A 16335-nucleotide genomic window follows, 5' to 3' on the forward strand; every position below is an offset into this window, starting at 1 on the left:
TCCAGTTATGGGACGCATTGGGTGCATAAGCCCAAAGATTAGCTTCAGAGCTGTCCCATATTTGCTGGCCCACCTGGGATATTTTAAGCAAGGGCAGCCCCAGCCCCTCCACTCCCCACCGGTTAATTTAGATAAAACACTGCTGTGCTGATGTCAAGTTTTGATGAAAGCGCTCGTCTGTTTCAATTTGAACGCTCTTGATCAGCATTTGGAAGCCGAGAAGTATAGTGGACTACCCTGTGATCTAGTAGGTTGATGTGTGTATTACGGCCTATGGTGAGTCCACCTCCCTTGTTCCTGAAGTGTCTACAAGGCCGATTTCCCCAAGATGCTAGGGAGGAGTCTGTCCTAATGGTAATTTGTACTGGTGAGCTTGAGAATGTTAATTAGTAAACATGTTTGTTGCGTACCTCCACTGCATTCTTGAAATTAATCCATCTAATGCAGGGGTCTGCAACATTTGACTCTCCAGCTCTCTTGTGGAGTATTGTGTACATGTGTGAATGATATGGTATTGTGTTGGTTTCAACATAGTTTTAAATGGTGTATGTAAAAACATTTTGTCCAGGAAGTAATGTTACTTCTAAATCCTTATCAGTATTCCTATCTTGAAGAGTGCATTGGGTCATTTGATTGTGAATATGTTGCAGAATGTTTGTGTGTTCTGGTTTCCAGTCTGGATGAAATTCGGTTTCACTAGCACATAAAGTAGTTTTACTAAAGCTGCATAGTTAGGAACATACATGCGTCCATAGTTTAGCAAACCCATTAACGCTTGAAGTTGTCTGATGGTGGGAGGATTCTGAGTCTACATGTTTTTCTAGAAATTGTTAGGAGAGCGCTCTCCCTCTGTCAGTGAAAAGCCCCAAAATGTAACTTCACGCTGGTATTTTTTTTAAAGTATTTAATATATATTCCTTTATGAAGCCAATTTCATTAATTAAATCCACTTTTCTAGATTGGCGTTCAAATCTTCATCGTACAATAGATGTTATCTGTGTACTGCCAACCATGTGTATGCTTTCTTGAAGGCTCTGTATTCTACTTGAAAATGTTTATAGGCTGCTTTTGTAGCCTTGGGGGAATACTTTTGAACCAGGTAAATACAGTGTAATTCAATGTCTGAGTCTAAAGGTTGTGTGAAGAATACATTATCACAGTCTAATACGGTTTTGTATTTGTACCTCTGAATGTTACTCGGTAGTGCAGAACTGTGTAGATGTGTGCTGCCTCAGTGCGTGCATTGAGTAGTCTGTAGTCCAAAACTAAACCATCAGTACTATCTGGTTTGGTCACTGGAAGAATTGGCGTATTGTATGGACTTGTCAGTTGTATTATGTCTCCTTGGTCTAACAGTTGGTATATTATCACTTTTATCTAAGGGCAAGCTTGCACTTTAATGCAGTATTTTGTAGGGCTAGGTGTTGAGTATGCCAGAATGTTGTGTGGCGTATGGTCCATGTCATGACCAACATTGTTCTTGAATAGATTAACTGCTCCTAGAGCAGCACGTGATTCTGCATATGCATTTAATAAATGTTCCGCAACTTTGTTTGGAAAAGCTCATTTAATAACCTTTTCCCCCCACACTTCTCTGTATATATATTTGGGTCAGTATCTAGCTGCCAAAAGACGATCTTGTTTAGAATGTAGATTTTTATTTTTTTGTTGTTGTTCCCCTTCTAGGGTAACTAGATGAATTTCATTATTTTCTACTAATTGTCCCGTGGGAGTAGTTATTTGTACTTGCTGTTTTGGTGTCTTTTTTAAATGGTGTTTGTGTTTCTCCCCAAATATGGAGCAGACCGGACCAGAATCTAAAAGGACTTCAATTTTTATTTCATTATTTGTAACATGCTGGTAGCCTGCATGCGTCGGGCGCACTTCCTAGCCTCTATCCAGTCACTGGAATCTTTAGTTACTAGGATTAGCCTGTGGGTCTGGAGCTTGTCCATTATTTGGTGGAAGAGCACCTGTCTGCTTTTTCTCCCCCTTATCTAGCTTTCTCACCGGTTTGTGCTCTCCCTTAGATGTTGAGCCCTGTCTCTTCTCTTTGAGGGATTATAGTTTACACCTCTATACCTTTTGTGGGTCTCTGAGTTGTGTTCCATCTGAGGCTATATGTGACATTATTGGGCCTTAGGTTTTATCCCCGATCTTTTTGTCCAATTGGATCCTAGTTCAGGTTAAAGAAAAGTCTTTCAGAGGAGACTGCTCTGTCACGGTTTGAGCCCTATAATCTTCCTCCATTAGATTTACTCGATTTGAGTTGTGCTGCCCCTTTCCCTTAATATGAGAAGTTGATTCTGGCAGTCTGCTGGCATCATTATTGCTAGTGATCTATGGGCCTCGTTACGGGTCCATCCGTAACCCTGCTGGTGAAACTGGCGGGTTGTCGCTGGACCTGAAAAGAAATAACCAGCGTCTGACTTCACGGTAAGGCCGGGGGATTACAACCCCAGCGGTCTGGGAAGTCAGGCACAGGTAATTTGTAAGTCCCCAGTCCCATAGAGTCCTAGAGGACTTTATGGGAATGGGGACCACAGAAACACCAGCACAGTCGTGAACGGTGCCAGTGCTTCCGTGACGGCTTGCCTTCCTTGGCAGCTGTGCCCCGCAGGGTTAGCCCTGCCGGGCACAGCAGCTCCCGCAGGCAAACCCGTAGTGTGCCGGTCAGGAAACAACCGTGCCCGTAGGCGTCTGGCTATTTCGAATACCTGCATGGTGCATATTCTATTTGGTCTATAACTTTCCTTATGTGATGAGTTTCAGATAAATGCCCTACTTTTGCTACAAGTGTTATGAATGTCAAGTTTCTCAGTAGGCAGACGTCATGGTTGTGGCACCGCCACAAAAAAGTTAGTGTTCGGATTGATAACCCCTCCATCATTCAGCATTTTGACTGTTTGATGCATTCAGCAAGTATTGGAACATCAATATGTTGTAGGTCAACAAGTCTAGTGTCTGTTTTTACTAGATTTATTTCATTTATTGTACAGCTTAAAAACCAGATCACCCTCCTTCAGTTGCTAAAAAACGGCTGCTTGGTTTTAACAGTTACCTAGAGTTGCTATTTAAGGTAATGGGTGGTAACTGGTGTTTTTTCCCAGTACCCAAAACTGCTTTTGGATGTATGGATTACCAACTGATGGGGTGTCCCAAGTCCATTTACACGTTATGGCCACCATCCTCATTTTTATCATGCCCTGCACGTCTGAGCCTAAACATTGCGATCTAAATGCCCAGATAGGCTTGGGGCAGGTTTTGTGGCAGAGAATAGGGCAGTGCCCAAAGAAAGGCTATGGAAAAACTACTACTCCTGAGCAACTGACATGCTTACTATTGGACAGCAATATTGTCGCTGATTGACGTCCTGGGTGAATCTATGCTTATTACCCTTGTATGGTAAACCTTTTGTTCTTTTCCCTACAGTATTGCTAAACCAAGTGTTTGTACTTACAAAATAGTGTCCTTAATACAAATAAATATCAACACATTAATAATGCTCTCATTCTCTTGTTTAAAATAACCTTAACAATATAGTCCAGCAATATAGAGTGCCTAATATTAGCAATAAAGAAGCAGAGTATGTACCCCCAGCATCCTATTGGATGTAGTCATAGTGGCCCTGTAAAACATAAAAGCTTACTTGCAGCTATTATGCTGTCGATTGGCAAGTCAGGAGACCGGTGAGGGTATACAGACCAACCCCTGGATAACCCATTAGGTGGAAAGGGTTCAATTCCATAGGTAGTTAACCAACCGCCTAAAAGCAGTCTAGAACCATGGAGTTAAACATGATTGCCAGGGTTGGGGGCGGATTTGAAATGTTTAACCTGCAAAGTAGGTTTCCAATCGCCATTCTATGGGCTTTGATGGACCCACTTATCCTGGCCAGGGAAGTACAAGGGGCAACGCAGGTTCTACATGGACACTGTCGAAACTCGGTACCACCCTAAACCCAGGGTCTCCACGGCATAGGAAAGACTGAAAGGCTAACAATACATCATGGTGTCTCTTACCAGTCAGCCCATGGAATTTGAAAAATGTATGTTGAAAATTGCTTATTTCATCCACAACAATATTGAAACCGTCAACAAATTATAATTTGGTAACATAAGCCAAGTACCAATATTTAACCCCATGAGCAGTTTACAGTTTCGGAGTGAGGGCATCTGAAATCTGTTTGTTCTCAAGGTGGTTCAGCTTTTTAAATGGGTTTGCCCCAAAATAATTGAAATTTGGGGGAAATTGTCAAAGTGTCAGTTTAGTCCCAAAGACTATACTTAGTCTTGAACTACCCATTGAATCTGCTTGCTTTTCCTACCCATGTCAAGATGTTGTGGGCCTGCAGTGTCCTCCAGGCCCTTCTCCTTTGTTGTTTGGCAAGCATGGTCTTTGGTGAAATCTTAGGACTTCTCAGTCTTTAAAAGGAAGCTGTTTTGGTCCCAGCCATGCTTCCCTGCAAGCCAACCACATTCTAACAGAAAATTGTTATTCTTGTAATTCGTAGGCGCATTGAAACCTAACATCTTGCTTATTCATATTGAATTGAAGTCCCTCTTATCTTTTGCCAAATGATAAAAATAGACGTCAATGGTTTTTTTCATGACCTTTTCTAATGTCAGCATTTCCTAATCAAACGTTCTACCTTAGTGTGTTATCAATTTTGGCCTGAATTCATGTTCTTTTTGTTTTATTATAATGCAAGCTAATTTCTGCAAGCACATTTCTGTGTGCAATGCAATAACAATACTGATTATGCCAAGTACGAGTATGCTCGTCCTTTTTGCATACACTTGCATAATAGCCTACCACTTAAGGGACCACGCACTAATCGTAGCAAGGAGATGTGTTCTGAATAACAATGTAGCAGAACGGGCCTTGGATATCAAGTATACTTGTTGCTTAGGCAATCACTGCTCATGAATGCTGCATAGAAAAAAATGTGTTTTCTAAATGCCTCAAGGTTTTTAGATTTCTAGTGAGCACTTAAAACCCCATTGGAGATCTACACAACATGGCTGCATCTTTTCTGTTGTGCTTGAGAAGCATGTACTCTGTAAATGCTAACGGGAATGCTTCATATGTGGCCCCAGACTGATGTGGCGCGGCATGTAGTCTAGAGCTGTTCATAGTATAGGCATATAATGCAATTCATGACAGTTCTTCACCCTAAGATACGATATGATATGATATGGCATTTGTAACGCGCCTATACACAAGTGTTTCAAGGCTTGCGGGCTCTTCAGTAGCTCAAGTCTCTAGCTAAACATTAACAAAAGGCCACATCTTACTGTGATTACGGACAGGGAAAACAAAACTGGCATTACAAAGTGCTCCTGATCGAGGACCTGGTGAACTGGCAGTCCCTGTATCCTCCAAAGACACTTTTATGGCAAGAATCATCTCTAAGATAAACTACGTTTTTACATACTGTGGTGGGTTAGGATTCGGACACATTAAGGACATTTTGACAGAATTTTAATACAATAATAAGAATAAGGTCACTCTTTCCCTACTGCTAGAGTGTATCCCTGCCTATCTAAATAAGCTAAAGGTGCTAATATGTCATTAGGAAGTCCCAAATGAATAAAATGAATGTCCAAACTTACTTCAACTGACCCTACCACAATGTTAACTAACTTAAATGAGACCAAGAGAATATCTCTCTTCTCCTGGTTGTTTCTTATAGAAATGTCTCTAAATTTCAAGATTGTTTTAGCAACGTCTCTTTGAACAGTCTCTTGACACCTTCTTGATAAATTCTTGCAATTTATTCAGAACATACTTTGGTTTTATTTCCTCTTTATGGATCGGTTTTTCGGGAGTTCTCCTTGGTACACTTTGTTATACTATGGGCTAACCTTGTATGCCCCCGAGCCTTGTAGCCGAGGCTTTTAGTTTGAGTATGCCTTGTTCCCATGCAACTTTTCCTCCCTCCTGGAGTTTTGCACTCTGATTCTCACCTCTTGTTCATAGGATTATTTGATTTTCCATTCGTAATTATTAGACTTTTTCTCTGGTTTTCTCCACTCTTCACTTCTTAAGCTGCGGGGCATTTTCCCCTCTTCACATGGTATTCGTGCCCAGTCTCGAATTGCTTTTATTTCTGGATTATTCGTTATTCACATCATCGTGTTTTCACATCTCCAACAGTTTTCTTTTCAGTATCTCGTTTGTCGCACTGGGAAGAGTTCTTCTCCTTTCACAACAGTGCCCTGGCAGCCTCCTGCTTCTCCCATTCTCCCTGTAACCTCTTGCTGTCCAGGGGAACGTGATGGGGCATGGCACTCGCTCGGGTCCTCAACTACTACTTTGGATTTCATCCTTTTCAGTGTCGCCAGCTTCCTGTTTGCTGCCTTCGCTCGTTGCTGTGTACGGGTGCAGGCACCAGGGAGCTCAGCAGCTTCCCCGCTGATAGTTCTGGTGCAGTTTGCCATACGTACTGCCTACCATAATGTAGCTGTGGCCACACCGCCACCAGACCTAGTATGCTCTTCTCATGGATTGCAACGTCTTCTCTGTTCTCGCAAACAACATGCCTACATAGTTGTCGGACTTGCGTCCTCTGCTTCCCTGAAAGTCGCGGGCTCCGTGGCTCTCCAAGGCATAATGTCGGGGGGTGGAGGGGCTTTCCCTGCTTTCGGCACTCTCCACCTCTCCAAGGTACGCTGCTCTCAGGTTGCTTCCGATCCTCTTGACTCTACTCGGCCCCAGTTCCTTTCCCTTTGCAAAATAGTTTGCTTCAGCATTGTCTTCAGCTAAACGCCCATATGTCAGGAGTATTCTTCATAGCGGGTAGATCCTTATATGCTGCTACAGTGGAGGGTTGAGGGAGTTCCTCACAGGAACGGGAGTCCTTGTCCTCTAAGGGGAGTCCCTCCCAGTGAGGTGCCACTTGCCCAGACCCCTATGGAGGATCTTGTGGAACGGGCTCACCTCCCTAGCCTCATAGGGGGAGGCTTCCCCTTGGGGACAAGGGACGAACACCCTTGATTCGTCACAGTAACCATAGCTTAAATCCCTCCAGCTGAGGATGGGACAGTAAGTGTGTGAAATTCTCAAACTGCTGCACAGCTTCACCCCTATGCAGCCTCTCCACCCCCGAACTTCAAATGACTTCAGGGATGGCAAAGCATTTTCCTCCTATCCTAGGCTTTGTACCCAATCTAATCTACTGACTCACTACAAATGGACTCAATTTCCAGATAGAATGGATTGTTGAAAACACATAGCTGGAAACCTAGCATGATTAGGTACCACTATTTCCAACTGCAAGAACATACTCGCTCGCCTTCACAATAAGATAATTTTCCTTTTATACTTTATTTACTTTGCAAAACTGTTTTCTCTTGACGTTGCAGACCTCTGATTCCTCTCTCCTTTCAAAGGGTGCAATATAATTACTGGCAAAGCAATCCTGCTAAATCCCAGTTGTTAGAAAGGGTGATTATATAGACGCTTTGCAGTCACTATTTCTGCACAAATGTGGCACTGAAAATGTTGGTTTGAGCAGGATCTCTTGCTTTTTGTTTGTATCATGTTTTCATCTTTTTGTTTCCTCCCAGCATGCTCAACCCTTGGGGTTACCCAATTGGATTCTGTGATCATTGCCCCGCCTCCCGTTGATGATGAAGTTAATCTTTCTTTGGAACATCTGCAGCCATATTGGGAGGAACTGGAACATCTTGTCAAGAACAAGAAAATTGTTGCTATAGGCACTTCCGATTTGGATAAAACATTGCTGGAACAGCTGTACCAGTGGGCACAGGTGAGGCTTAACACACTAAGATGGAAAATTGTCTGAAGAAGAAATTAAGTCTGATTAAAAGCCACTTGTTACCATGCTGTGACACTGGTTCCATGTTTGGGAATATTTGGTATTCTTAGTGGATGTGGTGTTATACCGGGGAGTTGATGGCGTTCTGTAGTGGCTTTTTATTTAGAGTGGATTAGTAGCTATACCGTGCTTTTGACATGCTTTTGGTCACAGCCAGCTGAGAAGAATTGCTTTTTATCTATCGCATTCACTTGATATGCCATCTCTGCACTCTGTTTCAATGAGTCAATGAAAAGGTGTTAAGTTTCCCCGAGAGGTAATCCATTAGTATTTCTCCAGTAACTAGTTCAGAGCTTGTCAGTCAGACTTCTGGATCCTTTTTGTATTCTTCATAAGAGTTACATTTGCACGCAAAGGAGTAGCTCAGTAAGCGGCTTGTGAAAACCATGAAGGAGATTTGTGGGTGTGGTGCGCTAACCAGTAGCAGTGCCCAGCTAAGTGGAGAAAAGATGGAAATATGAAGCATGGGGAATGCTGTAATCAAAACTACGAGGGTCCTGACGGAGTATGAAGCAGAGCAAGTCTTTGTACTACAACGTTGTGCCACACCAAATCCAACCTTCGCAGTTACTCTGCATGACTAATTTCTCAACAACGGTCAGTAGGCTGTCTATTGATCCACTGGAGGTAAACTGGATCTGGATGGAACGCAGACGGAGAACCTAATCCAACAACATGATAATAGGTTTGGAGCTCCATTAGGACTCTGATAGCTCCTGCCTTTCTGGCCCGGGTTAGCACATACATTTAATTTTCCACCAGACCAGAAATGGACCACACTGAAACCACCCCAACATCTCAGACCAGCTGGCAAGGTGAGGCTCTGAGCAACATGCACGTAAAGATATTGAGCCAGGAGATGGGCCCAACACCTGGTTCCTGATGGCAAATGAGGCACAGTACACAGGGGGGCACTTCTAACCCTTTTGGGCAATTCAATTATAAAACGGAACATATACCCTACTTCATAACTGTTTTCCCCATTCAATTTTCCACTTGGTTTGTCCCTTTCTATTTCGGAGGGTGAAGTATACCCTTCCCAGGCAAACCCCACACCATATGACTGTTAGGCAGGTTCCTAATCCCTTCCCCCCCTCCTCCCCGCAACATGCTCCCTGACATCCTTTTTGCACTCATCACCCACCCCCTTTGATCCTAATAAAATGCAGTCTGCCTTAATTGATAGTCCACATGCCCAAAGTGTCTGTCATGTGTTATTTGAGGATTGGCGATCTGCTTGGAATCGCATGCTTTGCATAGGCCAGCTCTAGTGTTTGGTGCAGAGTATTGCATGACTTTTATTTTTAGAATTTCCACAAGGGACGTCAACGGCCTGTGTCTGCATTACTATCCATAGTGTGACGTTTACTAGACCCATGGTCCTTCACACGTTAAGCTCCTTGGATAATTTTTTCTGCCATCATAGGTGGTCTCATTTCAGAGTTCCTAGCTTTACAGCTGGCTTGATATCTCTATAGATCTATTGTCTTTTAATATTGCATCGATAACATTGTTCTCAACGGTTCCAGCGGCCTTTGGCAACAGTTTCCATAGAAGAATCCTAAAGAACCGAAGACGACCTTTCACGTCTCTTCACAGGCCTCGGCCTACTCCTGGCTTTGGCCTTTACAATAGGGAGACTGGGGGAAAGTCACACTTTACATTCACCCTTATAGAATGTCTCTGTTTACCCTTCACTTTCATGCTTGTCGTCTAGCTGCCCTTCTCAGATATGGAGAAGGCTCCCTTTAAATTTTGCCCCAGGTGCAGCTAGAAATTCCAGTGGAAAGACGCACCGGTGCAACCACAGTTTCCCTTGATCATTTAGGAAGTCTGTTCCACGTGTGAACTCTCAAGACATTAAAAGATCGCACAAACTAGTGGGCGGCCTATGGTAAGGAGGCTGTGGCATGGTTAGTGACAGTGAAGACCTAAGAGGAGTCGGAAGATGCCTGAGAGCTTGTCCTGAGCTCTGTAGGACAGGTGTCACACTGTACTGTGGAGGCAACCCCTGGCGACAAAGGCACACATAAACACAAACACAGAAAAGTCATATTCCCCCAGCCACTCCTCAGCAAAACTCCAAAAGGTGGCCCTGTGGTAACAAAGCACAATCAGTGCTACTGACTACACACGTAGTCCTGGCCTTCTACATTAGGTTTGGCGCTCAACTCAAAGGACAAATGGATGACGAATGTAACTGTTGCTGTGCATCGTTTCAACAACTACGCCTTTGCAGATGGCCATGCCTAAACAGGCGCCGAAGCAGTATGCTAGCATCGAAACCTACAGAAATGGTTTCAAAATCTGAACAATCCACCAAGTCTTCTAACAGATTGTCTAAGGCCTTACACAAGGATTCACATACACTTAAGCCTGAGGAGATATTGTTCATTTTACAAGAGACCAAAGACCAGCACATGATCAAGGTGTCCACTTTTCATTTTTTAGAAAAACATCCAATTCAACAAAAATATTTGTATGGGAGAAGGTGAACCTCCTAAAACATGTAGAATAGAAGATATGTTTGACTCTTTTATTGACATTGATGAAGATGACACTGCAGACAACTATATTGATGATGACCAGGGTTCCAAATACGATGACCCTGATAAATATTTGCTTCAGTCCCCTGACACAGATGAGCATATTCCAAGCTTTCCAATTAATGATTTGTTGAAAAAAGCAGCTGAACGTTTAAAAAAAACAAATACATCCGTCTGAAGAGGATTCAGATTTTGTGGACTATTTTAAACAAGAGAAAAGGAATTGGGCAATATATCCCTTATAACAGTCTGTCAAAATACTTATTTCGAGGGGATTGTGTCCTCCGACGTATTCCATATCGATGACAGTAATCACCACAGCTGTGCTGCTTCGGAAAATCTTTCTGCGTCGATGACGTCGATAAGCCGTCCTCGTGGACCTCCTCCGACGGCCGACGTCACCAGATGTTATAAGTAGGACGCATGATGCCCGTAGCCTCAGTTCCATTTTTTCCGAGAACGTGCTCGCTTCAGGAATCTCGGCGCGCCTCAACACTTTGGAGTTTCTGTTTCTCGGTTCTTCGAACCTGTTCGTTTTGTGAAGTTTCTTCTTCGTGAAGGATGTCTACTTAGGCTTCCACCCCGCGTCCGGGCTTTAAGAAGTGTAGGTACTGTGGGTCCAAGATGTCGGTGACAGACTCGCACAACGCCTGCCTCTGGTGCCTCGTGGAGGCCCATGACACGGATCACTGTCGACTGCCAGTCGCTCACGTCCAAAGCCTTGAGGGAGCGCAAGAAGTTGTTGTCGGTAGGTAAGGTGTCCAAGCCACAGAAGTCGAGGTCTGCGGGGCTTTTGACGGACGATTCGAGGGGCGACGCTCCGCGTCGTCTTTGGAAGTCCAGTGGGTCTCGGTCACGTAGTCGGTCCCGTCACTCCTCTGCCTCTTCAAGGCACTGCCGGAAGCGCCATCATCGGTCGCCTTCCCCGTCCTCATCCGAGGACTCTGCCCGTCGGCGGGTCGCTTATCCCACTATGCATGCGACGCCGGAGGAATGGGCTTCCTTTGGGAAGAAAATGTTAGCGATTCTTGAATCGCAGGGCACCGTTCCATCCGCGCCTCCGAGTGGGGTCAGTCGTGTTCGGTCGAGAGACACCGCTCGCACGCCTTCGGGCTCGGGTGGTCGGCACGATTCGGACAAGGGAAATCGCTCTCGTCATGCCCGGTCCAGGTCCCGGCTCCTCGACGCGCTCGAGACCATGTGAACCTGTGGTGTCTTCGAGGAAGACGTTGACGCCGGTGGCGCCAAGGTCGTCGTCGGACTCTTTTGAGGCCCCGCCTCCGAAGAAGTCGTCGGCGCCCAGGCTGTCGAGGGACACGCTCGGGCTCCGGCCTCGAGGCCTGTGTCGACGCCATCGATGCTGTCAGCGCCGTGTTCGGCGTCGACGCCGATTCACTCGATGCCCTTGACGCCTTTCGAGGCTGTCGACGGGGGGTACCCCGGGGCTCATTGGAACCCCCTAGAAAGGCTCTGGCCATCGTCAAGCATGGCTTTGGTTCACATTCTGTGCCTTCTTACCGCCATCTTGAGTTTATTTCAGAGGTGGATGAGGGCTCTGATGATGGCTTGGTTCCTAATACGGTGCCAGAAGAGATTCTCTCGGGCCATAGCCAATTTGAGGACCTGAGGCAGTCCCTGCACGATGCTAGTGGGCTGGACACCTCTCCAGAGGTGGAGTTTTGTAGGCCTGAGCCTGGCACTCATGCCGACTCCTCGTACCGGCGCCTTATGTCTATGGTCACCGAGTACTTGGGATGGTCTGCTCCCCCAGGGGAGTTTCTTCAGGATGACCTTACGGATATCCTCGACCTTGGTCCACCAACTGACCCGGTAATGCCGTTTCATATGGCTCTACAGAGGAGGGTGGCGGCGGCTTGGACTGCTCCGGAGAGTTTCCCGGCAGTGGGCAAGTCTTTGCCGCGAAAATACCGCCCAGCCAGTAGCGACCCCTGCTACTTGTCCAAGCACCCCACTCCGGAGAGTTTGGTGCTGCAGGCAGCTACGGCCCCGGCAAAGCAGGCGTCGTATCCTACCATCCCTCCTGATAGGGACGACAAACGTTTTGATGGTTGGACGAAGAAAGTGTTTTCTTCAGGGGGTATGGCGCTTCAGGCGGCCAACTCCATATGTGCCTTGTCTGTGGAACTGTTTCCTTAGCGGCTGAGCATATTCCCGAAGGGGACGAACGGGATGGTTTCCTTGCCATGGTTGAGGATGGCAAGGATGCCATGTGTGAGGCCGTTCAGTCGGATTTGGACATGGCAGATTGCTTCAGCCGGTCCATGGTGGCGAGCACCGTGATACGCAGGTTTGCGTGGTGGCGGAAGTCGGGGTTTGCTCCCGATGTACAGGCCCGGCTCCTCAACATGCCCTTTGACGGGGAACATCTTTTTGGCAGCAAGGCTGACGGGAGCCTTGAGAGGTTGCAGACCTCCAAAGATGCAGCGAAGTCGTTGGGCGCTGCAGTTCGACAACCTCCGCCTTTTCGTCCTAGGGGACAGCAATGGAGGGGAGGTTCCTTTTGTTATTACTCATCCTTTGGTAAAGCGAGAGGAGCTGCCAGTCAAAGGGGCCACCGTAGGAGTGCCAGAGGTGGAAAACAAGGTACTCTAGGTGCCAAGGCCGCTCGGGCAGTTGCCTCTTTGCCCTCAGGCAACGCCGCAGCCGCTTCAGCTCAGTCATGAGGCCATGTCGCATGGTTCGCCATTTGGGGGGAAGGCTGGCGCAGCATCTTGTAGAGTGGTGTGCCATTACTTCAGATGTGTGGGTTCTGGAGATCCTAGCCCACGGCTACTGTCTTCCTTTCCGGCAGAGGCCTCACGACAATCCACCGGGGAATCTCTCTTTGAAGAGTCCGGATCCGCTCCTTGCGCAGGAAATTCAATCCCTGCTGGAGAAAGGCGCCATAGAACTGGTGCCTGTAGCGGAGAGGAACAAGGGATGGTATGCCCCTTATTTTTTGATTTCCAAGAAAGACTGGGGATTGAGACCCATCATGGATTTGCGCGGTTTGAACAAACTCCTCAGGAAGGACAAGTTCAAAATGGTTACTCTCTCTCAAGTCCTCCAGGTCCTTCAACTTCAGGACTGGTTGGTGTCTCTCAACCTCAAGGATGCTTACTTCCATGTGCCGATCCATCCCAAGCACAAGAAGTACCTGAGGTTCGCGGTTGGCGACTCGCACTTTCAGTTTCGGGTCCTGCCGTTCGGATTGACCTCCGCCCCGAGGGTTTTCACCAAGCTCATGGTGGTGGTGGCAGCGCATCTCAGGAAAGGGGGGATTCACGTCTACCCCTACCTGGACGATTGGTTGATCAGGGGGAGCTCTCCTGAGCAAGTCCTGGATCATCTGTCCGTCACCTGCCACTCCCTTCACAAGCTGGGCTTCTCCCTCAATTTAAATAAGTCCCATTTGACACCAATGCAGCGGCTCCAGTACATCGGAGCAGTGCTCGACACATCCCTTGGGCAGTGTTTTCCTCCTCAGGTGAGGGCTCTTCACATTCAGCAGATGGTGCACAAGTTTCAACTAGCCCAGAATCTCCCATTGTCCGAGTTCTTGAGACTGCTCAGCCTCCTGGCATCCTGCATTCTTCTGGTGCCAGAGGCTTGTCTGCGGATGAGATCTTTGCAGTGGGCACTCAAGCTCCAGTGGTCTCAGTCCTCCGGCAGGCTGTCGGACCCTGTTCAGGTGCCTCCCTTGGTCGCCCAGGACCTTCTGTGGTGGGCCGTCGAAGGCAATCTGATGAAGGGGGCCCCAATTTGGCTGCCTTGGCCGGAGGTGACGATTGTGACGGACGTATCCCTCACGGGATGGGGAGCTCATGCCAACGAGTTGACAGTCAGCGGTCGTTGCTCTCTGTCGGAGTCCAGACTCCATATCAATCTGTCGGAGCTGAGGGCCGTCAGGCTTGCCCTGAAGGCTTTTCTGCCGACTGTGTGAGGAAAGAGTATCCTGATTTTAACGAACAACACGGTGGCCATGCACTACCTCAACAAAAAGGGGGGGGCAGGGTCACTTCCTCTGTGCAGGGAGGCGATGCAGCTCGAGTTCTGGGCCATCCAGCAGGAAATTTCGTTCTCGGCTGTTCATCCGGCCGGACACGACAACGAGACGGCGGACGCTCTGAGCAGGCAGAGCACGATCTCTCACGAGTGGGAGCTGGCTCATGAGATTCTCCTGGAGATCTTCGCCCTTTGGGGGACCCCTCAAGTAGATCTCTTCGCCTCCAGTGTCAACCGAAAGTGCGAAAGGTTCTGCTTGCGGGAATTTCCTCCAAAAGGAGCCTTAGAAGACGCGTTTGTGGTGGAGTGGTCATTCCCACTGCTGTACGCGTTTCCTCCAGTCCCCGTCATCCCGCAAGTACTGCGGAGGTTACGGAGGTTCGGGTCCCGGATGATCCTCATTGCTCTGGCATGGGCCCGGAGGACGTGGTACCCGGACCTTCTCGACTTGTCCATCTGCCCTCCACGTCGTCTTCCCTACCGAGACGATCTGCTCTCATGGGAGGGGGGTCAGGTTCTCCATCCAGAGGTCAGATCCCTCAACCTTCACGCTTGGCTTCTGAAACGTTGAAGTATTAGGATTGGGTCCTCCCTGAAGACGTGATGGAGGTGTTGCTCTCGGCAAGGCGGCCGGCAACAAAGTCTCTGTACCGTTGCCGTTGGAGAAAGTTCTGCGACTGGTGCAGAGTTAAGAATGTGGATCCTTTTGAATGTGACATTCCCATGGTTCTGTCTTTTTTGCTTTCCTTGGCCCACAGGGGCTTGCAAGTGGGGACCATTAAAGGGTACCTGGCGGCGCTGTCCATATTTAAGCGCTCATCTGAAGAATGTTCCTATTTTAAGATTCCTTTAATTTCAGAGTTTTTGAAAGGGCTCACTAATTTGTTCCCGGTTGGGATTTGAACCTTGTTCTTAAGTTTCTTATGGGTGCTCCGTTTGAGCCTTTACATTCTTGCCCTTTGAGACTGTTAACTCTGAAAACTGTGTTTTTGGTTGCGTTTACTTCCGCTCGCAGAGTGAGTGAGTTACAGGCACTTTCAGTTAAGCCACCCTTCACTGTGTTTCATAAGGACAGGGTTGTCCTTAGAGTTCGTCCTTCTTTTCTTCCGAAGGTGGTTTCGGAATTTCATTTCAGCCAGAAGGTTGTTCTTCTGGCGTTCTATCCTCCTCCACATCCTGGTAAGGAAGAGGAGAGGCTCCATAGGCTTGATCCTAGGAGAGCGTTGAGCTTTTATATTTCGCGCATGTCCCGGGTCAGAGTGGACGATCAACTTTTCATTGGTTACGCTGGAAAGCGTTTGGGACAAGCTGTGACGAAACAGACTTTGTCTCGCTGGATTATTTTGGCTATCTCTGAGTGTTACCGCTTGGCAGGTAAGGACCCACCGGTCGGCTTGCGGGCCCATTCTACTAGGGGTATGGCTGCCTCTACTGCCCTACAGAGGGGTGTTCCTATTCATAACATCTGTGATGCAGCCACCTGGGCTTCAGTACATACTTTTGTACGTCACTACGCCCTCGATTCCATCCGTGGGCACGATCTGGCCTTTGACAAGGTGGTCCTTTGCTCCGCAATTTGATTGGGCATTCTAAATTTCTGTTTTCTAAATTTTTTTCCCACCTCCTTGCATTGGTACTGCTTTGGGAGTGTGTCATAGATATGGAATACTTCAGAGGACCCAATCCCCTCGAAGAGCAAGTTACTCTCTTACTTGGTAACGTTCTTTCGATGGGATGGTCCGACGACGTATTCCATATCGCTCCCTCCCTGCCTTCCCCGCTACAGAATTTCTTATGCGGTTGCAGCTTACATTTCCGCAAGGCTTTGTGTGTCAGACTGGCAGAAGACTGGTACCACACGTTCTGGGAAAAAACGACAACTGAGGCTATGGGCGTCGTGCATCCTACTTATAACATCTGGTGACGTCGGCCGTTGGAGGA

The 16335-nt window shown here is 47.2% G+C and overlaps 1 protein-coding gene across 1 annotated transcript in view; it reads left to right on the forward strand.

The window, feature by feature from the left end:
• The window catches only part of GCLM (glutamate-cysteine ligase modifier subunit), a 428794-nt gene that overhangs the window by 278335 nt on the left and 134124 nt on the right, over positions 1 to 16335 (forward strand). The window contains exon 5 of the mRNA XM_069641224.1: positions 7572 to 7774. Coding sequence (XP_069497325.1) covers positions 7572 to 7774 — 203 coding nt within the window. The remainder of the gene's footprint in view (positions 1 to 7571; positions 7775 to 16335) is intronic.

This window comes from Ambystoma mexicanum, chromosome 1q (genome assembly GCF_040938575.1).
Source record: "Ambystoma mexicanum isolate Mex_15411 chromosome 1q, UKY_AmexF1_1, whole genome shotgun sequence".
NCBI lineage: Eukaryota > Metazoa > Chordata > Amphibia > Caudata > Ambystomatidae > Ambystoma > Ambystoma mexicanum.